The sequence below is a fragment of the Molossus molossus genome, unplaced genomic scaffold (assembly GCF_014108415.1).
Source record: "Molossus molossus isolate mMolMol1 unplaced genomic scaffold, mMolMol1.p scaffold_m16_p_15, whole genome shotgun sequence".
NCBI classification, from domain to species: domain Eukaryota; kingdom Metazoa; phylum Chordata; class Mammalia; order Chiroptera; family Molossidae; genus Molossus; species Molossus molossus.
In genome coordinates, this window is record NW_023425350.1 from 51,957,969 (window position 1) to 51,970,805 (window position 12,837).

At 50.7% G+C, this 12,837-nt stretch overlaps 1 protein-coding gene across 5 annotated transcripts in view; it reads right to left on the reverse strand.

Moving 5' to 3' along the window:
* ADD2 (adducin 2) overlaps window positions 1–12,837 on the reverse strand; it is a 52,174-nt gene that overhangs the window by 1,726 nt on the left and 37,611 nt on the right. For 4 of the 5 annotated variants that reach the window (XM_036263574.1, XM_036263572.1, XM_036263573.1 and 1 more), the window contains 5 exons: window positions 11,941–12,198; window positions 10,763–10,882; window positions 9,898–9,987; window positions 7,869–8,016; window positions 6,405–6,530 (listed from right to left, as the gene is read on the reverse strand). In XM_036263574.1, the coding sequence (XP_036119467.1) occupies window positions 6,405–6,530; window positions 7,869–8,016; window positions 9,898–9,987; window positions 10,763–10,882; window positions 11,941–12,198 (742 nt within the window). The remainder of the gene's footprint in view (window positions 1–6,404; window positions 6,531–7,868; window positions 8,017–9,897; window positions 9,988–10,762; window positions 10,883–11,940; window positions 12,199–12,837) is intronic. The other variant, XM_036263571.1, reaches the window with a different exon arrangement.

The following is a 12,837-nucleotide window of genomic DNA, read 5'->3' on the forward strand; positions in this document are numbered from 1 at the left end:
CTTTACCCTGCCTGGAGGAAGCCCGTTAGGACTGGCACTGTCTTCAAGGCCAGAACTGCTCAGACCCCAGAAACCAAACCCTCCTGTAGCCCTTCCTCCCCCATCGCTCTCACTCCACCCTGCTTCCAACGGAGCTTTGAAATACCTGGGTGGGGAGGGAGGAGGGAAAATCACAAAACCATAGACATTGAAAAGTACGACAGGATATGAAGATAATCTAGCTCACCTCCTCCCATTTCACAGATATGAACACTGAGTAAACAGTGAAAGAGGAGGACGAGACATCGGTATCAGTGTCCTTTCCACTCGGGAACTGAAGAGTGTGAGTGAGGGTGTTAGTTGAGAGACAGCCCCGCCTGGCACGCTCTGCTGCACAGGAATGTAATGGGGACAGGTAAGGCTGGCGACAGAGAGAGTGGGTGACGATGGGCTTTAGGAAAAGGCTAGGGTTCTTGACAGGGGTGAAGACTACAGAAATGTATGGTTACACGGAAGATGGGACAGAGAGGGGTAAGTTTGGGGACAGTTAGAATGGACTGGTTTAGCTGTCTGGACAAGGGCTTATAATGAGGTCTTGCGTAACTTTTTTTTTTTTTTTTTTTAATCCTCACCCGAGGACATTTTTCCATTTTTTGTTCAGATAGAGTGGGAGGGAGAGAGAGGAACAGAGAGAGAGAGAGAGAAACATCGATGTGAAAGGGCCACATCGAGTGGCTGCCACCCGCACGACCGACCAGGGCTGGGGACAAACTGCAACCGAGGTACATGCCCTTAGCGGGAACCGAACCCGGGTCTCTCAGGACCGCAGGCCGACGCTCTAACCGCTGAGCCAAACCGGCCAGGGTAGTCTTGCGTAACTTTTGAAATTGCCTGGACAAGTCAAAGTCCTCTCCCAGGCGACTTCTGAGGACTGCCTCTCTCTTAGTTCCAATGACCTTGGCCATCGAATTTTATTCTTCCTGTCCAGCCCATATTCTGTCATCATCTAACTACCAAGATACCCAATGCCCTTGACTCCTATAGTCCCTCCTCCTCTGTATTCCCGCGGCTGTTACCTGCAGTACTCCCGAATGCAGCAAACCAGCAGACACAACCTTCTCCCTGTCTACTCTCTTCCCTTCACCTGCTATCTGGCCTTATCACTCTCTGGTCCCTTGAGCCCCGCCCTGTCACCCCAGCCTGTTTTCCTCTGTCTGTAAGCCCCTTCTCTCTCCTGTGTCCCTAACCTTCACCCCATACAATGAATCAGCTTGGGTGTTACTTCTTCCTTCAAGTCTTTCCTGATCCCTCCCTACTTCCAAGTAGAATTGATCACTCCCTCCTTTCTGGCCCCATCATATAAACTTCATCATAAACACTGTAAAACACTTCCTTGTTTATGCATAGCTCCCCCTCAAAAACGGAAATTAATTAGGGCAAGGCTGTGTCTAAATTATCTGTGTAACTAGCTCATAGGAGGCACCCCAAAAATGTGGAACCCACGAATGGTCAAATGCATGAGCAAACAAGCGAACGTGTGAATGATTTGTTCTAACCAAGCCAACACCACCTCTCATCTTCTTTCCTGAGCCGTCCAGGCTGATCTGGACTCAGCCATGGACATCAACAGCTGCCCTGAGTGCTGGACTTTGTTTCCCATACCTAATCCCCTATCCCTCCTCCTCCTCCTGGGCTCATGTCCTGCCATGGTTCTGCAATCTCCGTCCAGGTTCTCACTGCAGGCCACTCTTTTGAATGACACACAAGGCCATGTTTCACCCTCTCAGACGATTTTGATACTTGCCTCCAACTCCATGAGCATAACTGTACATAAGAGGGGCTCCCACACTCTGTCCACGTGTCCTTTCCTTCCCTGGTGGATGGGTGTCCTAGCTCCAACAGTGCCCTGCATCCCTGCCCTTCACTCATGCTCACCTTGCTGTCAGCCTCATCTACAGCCTCAGCCTCCGGTCTGTGTCTTGATTTAGTAGGTGGCACTCAAACTTCTTCTCACTCTCCAGAAAACAAGGCCACACCAAGCACGCCCACCTGGATCTCAGAGGTCCCACGTTATCAGTTGTTTGCGAGAGGAGCAGTAAATGAAAGTGGGGCTAATAGAGGCACAGTGGGCACCAGTCCCTCAGCTACAAGCTACAAGGGACAGAGACCACTGGAGAGTTTGGTTGGCCAGGAGAAGGGGTGACAGGTCAGGGCTCCAGAAATAAACACTTACTGGGCTCCTGGAAAGTATCAAGGACCAGGTTTGAGAGTATGGACCCCTTCTCTGTTAATATCCCAAGAGAGCTAAGGCTGGGATTACACAGAGCTCGTAACTGGTCTTCAGTGAATTGAAGACAGGGTAGGAAGAGCTCCAGGAGCTACGGGCAGCTGAGAGCTTGTCTTCTAGTATCTCCTAAGAACTGGCTTTCTCTCCTGGGCAGACACTTAGAGCTCTGGGAGTACGGGACAGATGTGAGGCTGAAAACAGGTGGTTCTGTCCAAGGATGGTGGCCAGGAAGAAGGGGGAGAAGGAGGGGGAATTTAGAGAGTGGGTAATTTGAAGCAAGATTAAACTTGGCAGCCAGGATCCACATCCAGACTCCTGTGAATAGGGATAAAAAGGGCTAAAAGGCCTTCAGAGGATGGATGAGGAAGGGAGGTACTTCTATAGGGAGGTCCTGTGCTTGTTTGTACATTCTATCTCTTAGACTAGATTTCTCACCATCCCTTAGCCTCCAACTACTCACTGTTCCTCGATCTTCCAGTGTCCCTTCCAGAATGTTCATTCCCCTAGCTTCCTGGCCGCCTCCCCTGAATAGCTCACTCTACTCCTATCTGCCTGTCCAAGGATATATAGCCCCAGGGTCTGGCTCAAGCCTCCTTTGACATTTGACAATGATCTTGCCCTCCTCAAAACCTACTGGCAATATATTCATTCTACATTTGCATGTGTCATTTATCTTTTTATTAAGAGCCTACACTTGGGTGTGGTCCCCCCCCACACACACTGAATCTGGGCTGACCCTGTGGCTCACAGTAACCAACAGAATGCAGAGAAAGTGCCACAGAGCCAGCCTCAGGTTGAAGACTTGAAACAGCTTAGCAGCTTCTGCTTTTATAATTTGGGGAGCCCTTAACCATCATGTATAAAGTCCAACTACCCTGATGGAAATACACATGGAGAGGCCCTACAACCACATGGACAGAGACAGAGACAGAGGGACGAGATAAAGACAGAGAGACAGACACCACCCCAGTGTTCTGGCTGAGCCCAACCTTCCAGCTGCCCCTGTCATGGCACCTGACATGTGAATACTCCATCTTGGAAGTTCCAGTTGAGTCAAGCTCCCAGGTGACTGCAGCCCCAGCTGACAATGGTGGAGCAGAAGAACCATCCTGCTGAGCCCAGTCAACCCACAGAAGAACTAATTTTCATAAAACCAGTTCTTATTATGTACCAAGGTTTAATAATTATCTATTACTGCATAACAAACAATGCTAAAACTGAGTGGCTTAAAATAACAAGTGGTATATTCTCTCTCAAAATCCTGAGAATGAAGTCCCCAAGGAGAACCATGTGTCTAAGCACATGTGATAAAATCCTCCTATATTCATGGGCTCATTTTATCCTGATAATAATGCTGTGAGTTATAAAAAGCAAGGATTCGTGTTGTTCCTCCGCTCTGCAGTGTTTTTAAGTGACTTACTTGGGATGGCTAAATTAGTAAGTGGCAGAGTTGATCCTCTGATGTTAAGTGCAAGGCTACTTTGTAGGTGTAGCCAGTGCTCCTGGGAGATCACTGGGGAATGGAGTCAGCAGGGGCAGGGACAGTCAGGAGCTGGTCAAAGAGAAGGTAATGGCAGAGATGGCCAAATCTGAAGGGAGAGGATCTGAAAGACTTGCATTCAGAGAGGCCGATGGGGTAGAAGGCAGGGAGACAGATGAAGAGTGACAATGAGGTGACTCAGCACAAGAGGACCTGAGAGCATGGTGACACACGGTGAAAAAGCCACGTAGGTGAGCTGAATGTGAAACTGCAGATGCTGCTTGGAGGGTCAACCCTGTCTGCCCCCAGGAGCTGGGAAAGCCACTGAGCAGCTGGCCAGGGTCATCAACACTACTTCACCCTGGTCACCTGCAACAGCTAATATCTCATCGCGTGGAGTCTGCTCCAAAGAGACGTACACTCCCCAACTCTGTCTGCATTGCAGAATGAGTCTTCAGGGGAGACCTTCACCTTTCCAACAACTCAACTTTGCTGTGCCCTCCACAGGGGCATGTAGTGTATAGGAGAGAAGCAGGAATCCTGCAGCAGTGGGGACGATGTCAGGCGGTGGGGAAGCAGTTATCCCACCCATCAAACAGCCCTCTCCCTGCCCCCTGTCCCACGGAGCACCTGAGGTCTCTCCAAGGGGCTCCCAGGAGCTAAAATGAAATTGCCAGCCCTCGTCCCAGTCCTGACATGAGCCTCCTCTCCAGTCTGCATTTCCTTTGTGCAGTAGGTATGCATGCCCTGAGAGATGCTGGAGACAGCAGTCAAGCCAGTGCTTTATGCATCCCGATAAGGTCATTGGTCCCTAGGTCATTCGGGCTCTAGCCCGTAGCCCTAGAAGAGGTCACGGGCTCCTCAGAGGTGCCTGTGCATTCGGAACAGGGATGTAGATATACCCCTGAGGACCATAAGCACTCTACGACCGGCAGCACCCAGGAACTGGTCCCGCTGCCCACTCACTATGGGAGCTGGTTTCTTCTGGGTGGCATGCTCTGTGTGCATATCTCTGTGCGTTTTTGCATGTGTGTGTCCTATTAGTGTATATCCTTCAGGGAAGTCTTGTTTATCCATAGGACATATGAAATTGGTCATAAATTTTATAGCCAGGAAACCTCCCACAGGCAGGGTTGTAAGTTGCAAAAAAAAAAAAGTGGGGGGGAATATATTTCTTTTGAAAAAGTCCTCCCTCCCCCATTGCAGGTGTTGGTGAGTTAGTAAACAGCCTCTCTATACTTACTACAGAGACAAGTATTCAGAATCGGAGGAAACTCCTTTGATGAAGGCACAAATGGGAAGAGAAAGGAAGACATTGTGGAGACAGGTTGACAACACCACGATGAGACACAGTGAACACACACAGTTGGGGGACATCCACTTGGGGCTCTGGCCTCAAGCAGATGGGTTTCCTCTGGCAACACTGGGCCTGTACTTGAGGCAGCAATTCCCCAATAGAGGGCGCTAAGGGGTTGGGGAATTCTAGCCGCTTCCAAAAGGTGGCCATTCTACCCCGGAGGGAGAAGAGGCCACCAGGCCACCAAGCTGCTGCTCCCTGCTTGGCAGTACAGCCCTCTGTGGTGAGGGCTCTAGGGGTCCAGGGAGGAGTGTTCATGCCAGGAGTAATTCCAGGAGCTCATTAAAGACAGGTAGTATGGACTGTAATACTATTATTATCCATCATTTATATTATTATTAGTTTTTTCTTATTATATTTATCTTTTATTATTAATGTATTTTTGTTACAAATGTTTCTCCTTCATTTATATTATTAATTATAACCACGATTACGTCTTACATTTAAATCATGCTTTTACTTTTTCAAAGCATTTTTCATCTACAACTTCCCTTATCAAATAAGAACCTTAAAAAGGAGAAATAGTAGCCCCATTTGACAGACAAAAGGACTGAGGCACAGAAATGATCTAAAATTAGCAGTTGAATTACTATTAGTTAGAAGCTGAGCTGGGCCTAGAACTCAGTTCTCTAAACTACTAGCTGGTAAAGTGGTTCTCAGCTTGGGCTACACATTAGATTCATGGGGGGAGGATATTAAAACTCTAGGCTCCACTCCTTTCCCCTCCACCCTCACCCCCAAACCATTTAACTCAGAACCACTGGGGGTGGGACCCAGGCTGGCATCAGAACAGTTAAAGTCCCCACCCTCACCCTCTGTGATTCCCAAGTGCAGTCAAGGTTGAGAACGACCTCATTAGCCTCACCTGAGAGCTTGTTGGAAATGCAGAGCCCCGGGTCCCAGCCCAGACTTGCTGCACCGGAATCTTCATTTTAACAAAATCCCTAGGTGATCCCTGGTCACATTAAGTTCTGAGCCCTGGGCTGGCACATCTAGAAAGGCCCATCAGCCAACCCAGTCTGAGTTAGAGGTGAGAAGGCTATGAGTCAGACGTGAACTTACTCATCATTGCTTAAATTGTAAGGTGCACGGTCACAGCTTGTGAATGGAACAAGCTTAAGATTTTAACCCCTATGTGGGATTCCCTAGAAATGGCAGAGGGAAAAGCTTTTCGGGGGTGGGGACGACACCTGTTGAAAGCAGGTACCGGTAGTGTGCATGCCTGCCCCGCCTTCCATGCAGACCCCTCTCTCTGCCTGTGGGTGCATCTCCCTCCCTCCTGGCTGCTCAGCTCCACTCACCGTCTAAAGTCTTGGAGGGAGAGACCACAGGGCTCTTGGTCTCCGACTTCACTGGACTCTTTGCTGGAGAAGCAGGTGCTGACTTTACAGGTGAGCCAGGCTCCTCTGCAGTGGTTTCTTTCTCTCCTGAAAAATATACAGAAAACCATTTCAGGTAGAGGTCAAGCAGAGGCGAGACTGACAGAGAGAGAGCGAGAGTGAGAGAGAGAGAGAGAATTAAAAAAAAATTGCTTTCTTCTATTTGGTCCTCATTTCTCCTGCCTAGAGTTAGCTGCTCCCCTAACCTTTGGTTATTTCTGCTCCATCCTGGGGGAAGCCAGTGGGAGGAGTCTGCTGTATTCTGTTTCCTCCATCAAAGCACGTCCATCTATGGAGTGTTACCCTGGTGTGGACAGCAAGACTGCAGGAGAGTTCCCACCATGATTTGGTGGCATGCAGCTCATTTTTGTTTATCGAATTTGTTCAGTGCAAACAATGCCTAGGGATAAAAAGCACCATATTTTCCTACCTACTTTTCCAATTGGCACGTTAGAACTCTGAGCAAGCTACTGAGGTGGCTCTAGTGCCTGCTTGGCATCTAGGAAGGGGTCTGACTCTGGGTGGGGAACGGGGTGGCGGAGGATGACCCTGCCTGAGGGAATGGAAGCCTAGCTTGGTGGACAAAACCAAGAGTTGAGCTCCGGGGCTCAGACCCCAAGTGCTCCTGAAGTAAAGAGAAGGGACAGCTCAGTGTGGGGGGTGGGGAGACACAGAGCGGGCTTCATAGCAGGAGGGCATTTGAGATGGAGCCTAAAGTGTAGATAACTTTGGGTCAGTCTGGCCCGGAAGGGAAGCCACGCCAGGAGGGGACAGGGGCATAACAAGGACATACGAACTGTCGTGAGTGTGAATATCTATCTGGGAGTCAACAGAGAGAGATGGGTTGAACTACAGGAGTTTGAAGAAGACATAAAGAAGTCAGCTAGTGGAGAGTTTTGATTGCCTTAAAAGTTTATACCAGATCTGAAAGCTAATTATTACCACTGTTACAATTCTCTATCACAGCTAACGTTTATCTGGTGTTTACTGCCCTGTGCCATATTCTCAGGCACTATTCTAAGCACTGCAAGGATCGACTCTTTATACCCAGCTGAGAGGGTCGGATGAGGTCCTGCAGACACTATGTAACTGTTAGGCATTGAACAATGCGGGTCATTATTGTGATTAATAGTATATGCCAATAAGAATATTTCTGGTGATTGGGCAGGCAGGTCAAATGGAGCCTATGGCAAGAAGAAAGAGAGAGAAGAAAGTGAGGATTAAAAAAGAAACAGAGGCTAGATTGAGCCGGGGTGGGAGGGCTGTGGAGGTTGGGGGTAGGGTGAAGAGTCCTGGGTTCGAGGCTGCTGGTTGCTCTGCTCTCCCTCTGGGCTTCCCCAGGCTCTCCCTTCCACCCTGGAGACCCTGAAGCCCTGGGTTCCTTACCTTCACGTTCTAGTTTCTTTCTCTCCACATCCTTCTTGTATTCCTCCAGCTCCTGGTCAGTGAGTTGGCTGAAGGGGTTGGGCATCGTCTCCTCTGACTCATCTTTGGAGTCCTCGTCGCCCTTGGCCATCAGCTGGCTCTCTGTAGACTGAAAGTTAACCACAGAGTGTGTGTTGCTCTCTGAACGCCGGGGTTGGGGCCCAGGCCCGAGCTTCCTTTCAGACTCGTGGCTGCCAGCGGTCTTGCTAGGGATAGCGTGGCATGCAGCTCCTCGGAAACAGCACAGGGCCTCAGGGTGGTGCTTGCTCGCTCCTCCCTATGGCTACCTCACCCCCAGACCCACATTTTTTGCAATTGCCTAGATGAATGCAGGGGATCCACCCTGTGCCCCAGAAATAAATTCAAAGGATGCTCCCAAGCAGAAGGAAGACACACCTTTATTGCAATCGTTCCTGTGGACGCTTGCAAGCCATCCCTACGCAAACACAGTCAGCGGCCCAAAGCCAGTCAAACCCAGCAAGCCAAGCTTGGCTCAACCAGCTTCATGCGCGCTGTTCCCCACCATGCCCCGCCCCACCCGCCAAGCAGCACAAGCTGCAGCACAAGCTACAGCACACAGCAGAAAAACACACAGTGGCTTCAGCGTTCTCGGTCCAAACTGTCAGTCCTGTTTTGCACACAGTCATAAATTACAAGGGAACCAGGGTCCTGAATCTCGGACCTTCAACCACCTGAACTGCAGGTCCCTGTGGGGACATTGCCAAGATCACTGTTTCACCACCTCTGTGGAGCCCCTTGCCCTGGGGAGCTCACCAGCTGGGCAAGCTTGTGGAAACATCAGGAGTCTTTGACCCCTCTAGCTCAAGACAGGGAGTCAAGTTCCGGTGCCACAGTCCTTTTTCCTAGTCCAGCATCCTCCCCTTGGCCTTTGTGGATAGTGCTCTGCAGGGAGGTGAGCCCTGAGCAGCTGGCCCACGCACCCCAGGCCACCCTTCCCATGGGCTCCTTCCAAAAGAGGGCAGCACTGGGCCTATCTTAAGAAATCATGGGGTTCAAAAGAGAGCCCAAGACCAGGATTCCAAGAAGAGGGACTCTAAGGAGAGCATTTGGTATAAATGGCAGTTTTTAACAATTTTGCTCATTGTCTTAAACTCTCACCTCCACCCCCCACCCCCACCCCCCATCATGCAGTATTTCTATCCTCGATCCCGGAGCACATCTGGTGTTCCTCATCTTGGCTGGGTGGAGGTGGGGTGGAGGCGGAGGTGGGCGCAGCGACCTTCACACTTCTGCCAGTGGACACCCACCCTGTAGGCTGCAGCCTGGTGGAAACTACTGCATCGCCTGTCTGCTGGGCAGGCAGGAACGGTCCTGCCTTTGCCCCTCCCTGCTGCTGAGGGAGATGCCACCGCTGGTTTGCAACGAGCAGCACTTGTTTCCAACGTGAGCCAGGATTCTGACCTCCACCCCTTTTGCGAAGCACTAGACAAACACTGTTCTATCTCAAGCATGGAAACCATGACTGGATGCTTTCTAACTATTTGGGTTTGTGTGGACAACTACCTGCCCCTCCCTCAGAGGGGCACCGGTCCTTATACACATGTTTTCCCTCTGAGAGCACACGAGCATCGTCCCCAGGCTGCAATCTCATGTTGCCATCACCATGCAGAGGCCAGAATGCTCAGGGCAGGCAGGTCTGGAGCAGCTGGGAGCTGCCAGCACATTTCTGTGATCCCCACTTTGCGAGATGCTAATAGAGGGCAGAGGGGAGTCCCACGGGGGAAGCATGGAAGTCGGCATCACTCCCACAGGTGGGCTGGGCAGCTGCTGCCCCACCCAGTGCCCACAGAGGGTGATTAGACACTGTCCCTGGTCCTCATGGCATCCGTTTTGCAGCAAAAAGACCAGCACCCGAGATCACAGGGACGGTGGGCATGAGGACTCAGGGGTCCTGCTGCCCAGCCCCAGGCACTGAAGACCCGGAAGGCAAACTCGGTTCCCCTCCAGACAGGGGCCGCCTCTGCTGTACCGGGCTTCGGCTCTTCTCAGCGATGACGCTCGCCAGGAGCTGGGACTGCGGCCCTGCCGACTTCACATCTTGCCGGTTTTGTTCTCGAATCTGTATGGAAGGGAGGGGGAGAGTAAGCTCAGTGTGCAGTGTCAGGCCGAGGGGCACTCCCAGGGTCTCCTCCGTTTCTAACGCAGCCCATCCACTCTGACAGTCTCCATGTCTGTTTCAGAATGAATGAGCAGTTTACCTGCAACAGTCTCGCTGACTCGGAAAAGGTAACTGTAGGAGGTGAAGAGCACAAGGAGGCACAGCCGATCCTTGAGGGAGATTCTCAAATTTTAATTTTCCTGTGAAGCCCTGAGGGATTTGTTTACAATACAGATTCCTGAGCCACCCCACAACTACTGACTTGGAATCTCTTGGGGTGGGGTGGCCCAGGAATGCATTTTAAACAAGCACTGCAGAGGGCCCTCAAACCACACACTGACACGGTTCTGGGAGTGTACCTGACCTACTGGAGGCGGTGGGCTGCAACCTAAGTTTTTAAAGTGACATTAGAAATGTAAGTGAATTGTAAAGCAAAGGTGGGGAGAGAAATATAAAAAAATTTGAAATCTTGGCTAAAAGGATAATAGCACAAATAGTATAAAATTCATAAAAACTCCATCTGTGGGCTGGTCTCTTAGACACATCTAATGCCTAAAGCAAGCACCTGTCTTGTAAGGGGGTCCTACAGGACCACACAGGTACAGCACTCAGGACAGAGCCTGGAACACAGCAATCAAACAAGTTTCTTTCCCATGAGGTGCATCCTGACCCCGCCTCACCCCCCCCCCCACTCTTGAAGGAAAAGAGATGGCCAGACAATTAGCTACCACCCTACCTTGTTCCGCATGTCCAGCACTTCTTGGGGGTCGGTGTAGAGAGGCACAAATTGGTTTGGGTTTTCGATCCGTATTGGCATTCCACTGCTGGATTTCTCCACCTCGTCAGCCTTCATCCACTGAACACACAAGGCCGGGCGGGTAAGGCAAAAGAATAAGGCCAGGCGTCCTCCCCAGTGGCCTGTCCCCGGAGATCTGGGCCCACTGGCCTACGTGGTCAGCAAGCCTGTGCTATCTGTCTCCCAGAGCAGGATGGGCCACAAATGACCCAGCTGCCAAAGAAGGCCCCAGGTCAATAGCCATAAAGAACCCTTAAGAGTAGGAGTCATTCCCTGGCCAGTTTGGCTCAGTGGTTAGAGTGTTGGCCTGTGGACCAGAAAGTCCCGGGTTCGGTTTCCGCTAAGGGAATGTACCTCAGTTGCAGTTTGTCCCCAGCCCCAGTTGGGGTCATGTGGGTGGCAACCAATGTGTCTCTCTCACATCGATGTTTCTCTCTCTGTCTTCCTCCCTCTCGCCCTCCCACTCTATCTGAAGATGAATGCAAAAATGTCCTCGGGGGAGGATAAAAAAAAAATAAAAAAAGAGTAGGGGTCAGAACCTGGGTAACCAGCGTTCACAGACAGGCAGCCACTTGAGCTTAAGTATTAGATGACTCTGTTAATTTGCAAGGCTTCACTTTTTTTTTTTCTTAAGAAGAGCTCAGTCTATTTGACTGCCAGCTACTTTAATGTTAATGAAAATTAAATTAAGAGTCAGGGTGTGTATGTGGTGAGGAGGACAACATAATAGAAATGAATCTCCCACCCAGCTCCTGGGTTTGCATCAGATGTGTAGTTCAAATGTTGGGTACCCATCCTTGAACTTCCCAGAATTCCCCTCTGGATGTGGGAGCAAAAATCAAAAATCAATTGCTCTTTGCTTTCATGCTGTTGGGGGTGACCTGGTCCAGCCATCCTCTGGACCCAAAAACTCAGTGCAGAGGTGCAAGAAACAAGTGATCAGAGGCGCCATGGGCACAGACACTGCTCCCAGATGCCTGATAGGAAGCCCTAAGCGGGGCTTGTACTAACACTCGCCCGGGGGAGACTTGTTCTGTTCCCCTGTCTTAAAGTTGCTTAATGCATAAACATTACCAGGCCCTCTCCCCCACCCTGGGCTCCCCCTCTGCCCGCCTTACTGTGGTCTTGGGCCGGGGGCTGCCCATGCTCCTCTGGACCTCGTCAGCCACGTTGACCCGCAGGTAGGTGTTGGGCGTGTTGAGCCAGCGGGTCTTTTCCTTTTGCTGCTTCTGGGCATGCTGCCGCAGGGCGGGCACCGGGGTGCCATCCTCCTCGAACACGAAGGCTGTGACAGTGGCCGGAATCTCCACCTCACTTTTGTGTTTGGTTTTCTCTTGAACAAAGGGGTAGCGGTATGTGTAGCCTGTTCTGTAGCCCTAATGAGGACAAAAACAGAACCACTTAGTGTGGGGAAGGGAGGTGCCTGCTCTAGGCATTCGGTGTGTCTGCGAGACCTGCCCACAAATGGAGTTTTTATGAATTTTATGCTATTTGTGCTGTTATCCTTTTGGCCAAGATTTCAAAAAATTTTATATTTATTTCCCCACCTTTGATTTATAGTTCACTTCTATCTAATGACTGGGCTTAAATCCAAATCTCCACAGTACAACCTAGACCTTGCTGCTTCTCCAGTGTGTCTCGGCTGTTCCTGTCTCGGGGCTCCAACCCCTCCCTTCCTCCACCCCAAAGAGCCTCTGATCAAGGCTGAGAAAATCCCTGGAACTTTGTGAAGGAGACAGACAGAGCTCCTTACCTAAAAAGGGCTCCTACTAGGTGTCTAGTGTAGTGGTTCCCAACCCCGGCTGCACATTGGAACCACACGAGAGCTTTCAAAACGGTGCCGCTGGGCCCTCCCAGACCTGCCCATTTCACTGGATGGTGGCGCGGTCTGGGCCACAGGCCTTTAGAGTTTCCCCGGCTGATTCTAACAGTCAGCCCTCCCTTCCTCTACTCCAAGGCTTCCTAACTATTTCCCTCTTAGATCCCTGAAATCTGACTCAGGAGCGTTCCTGACT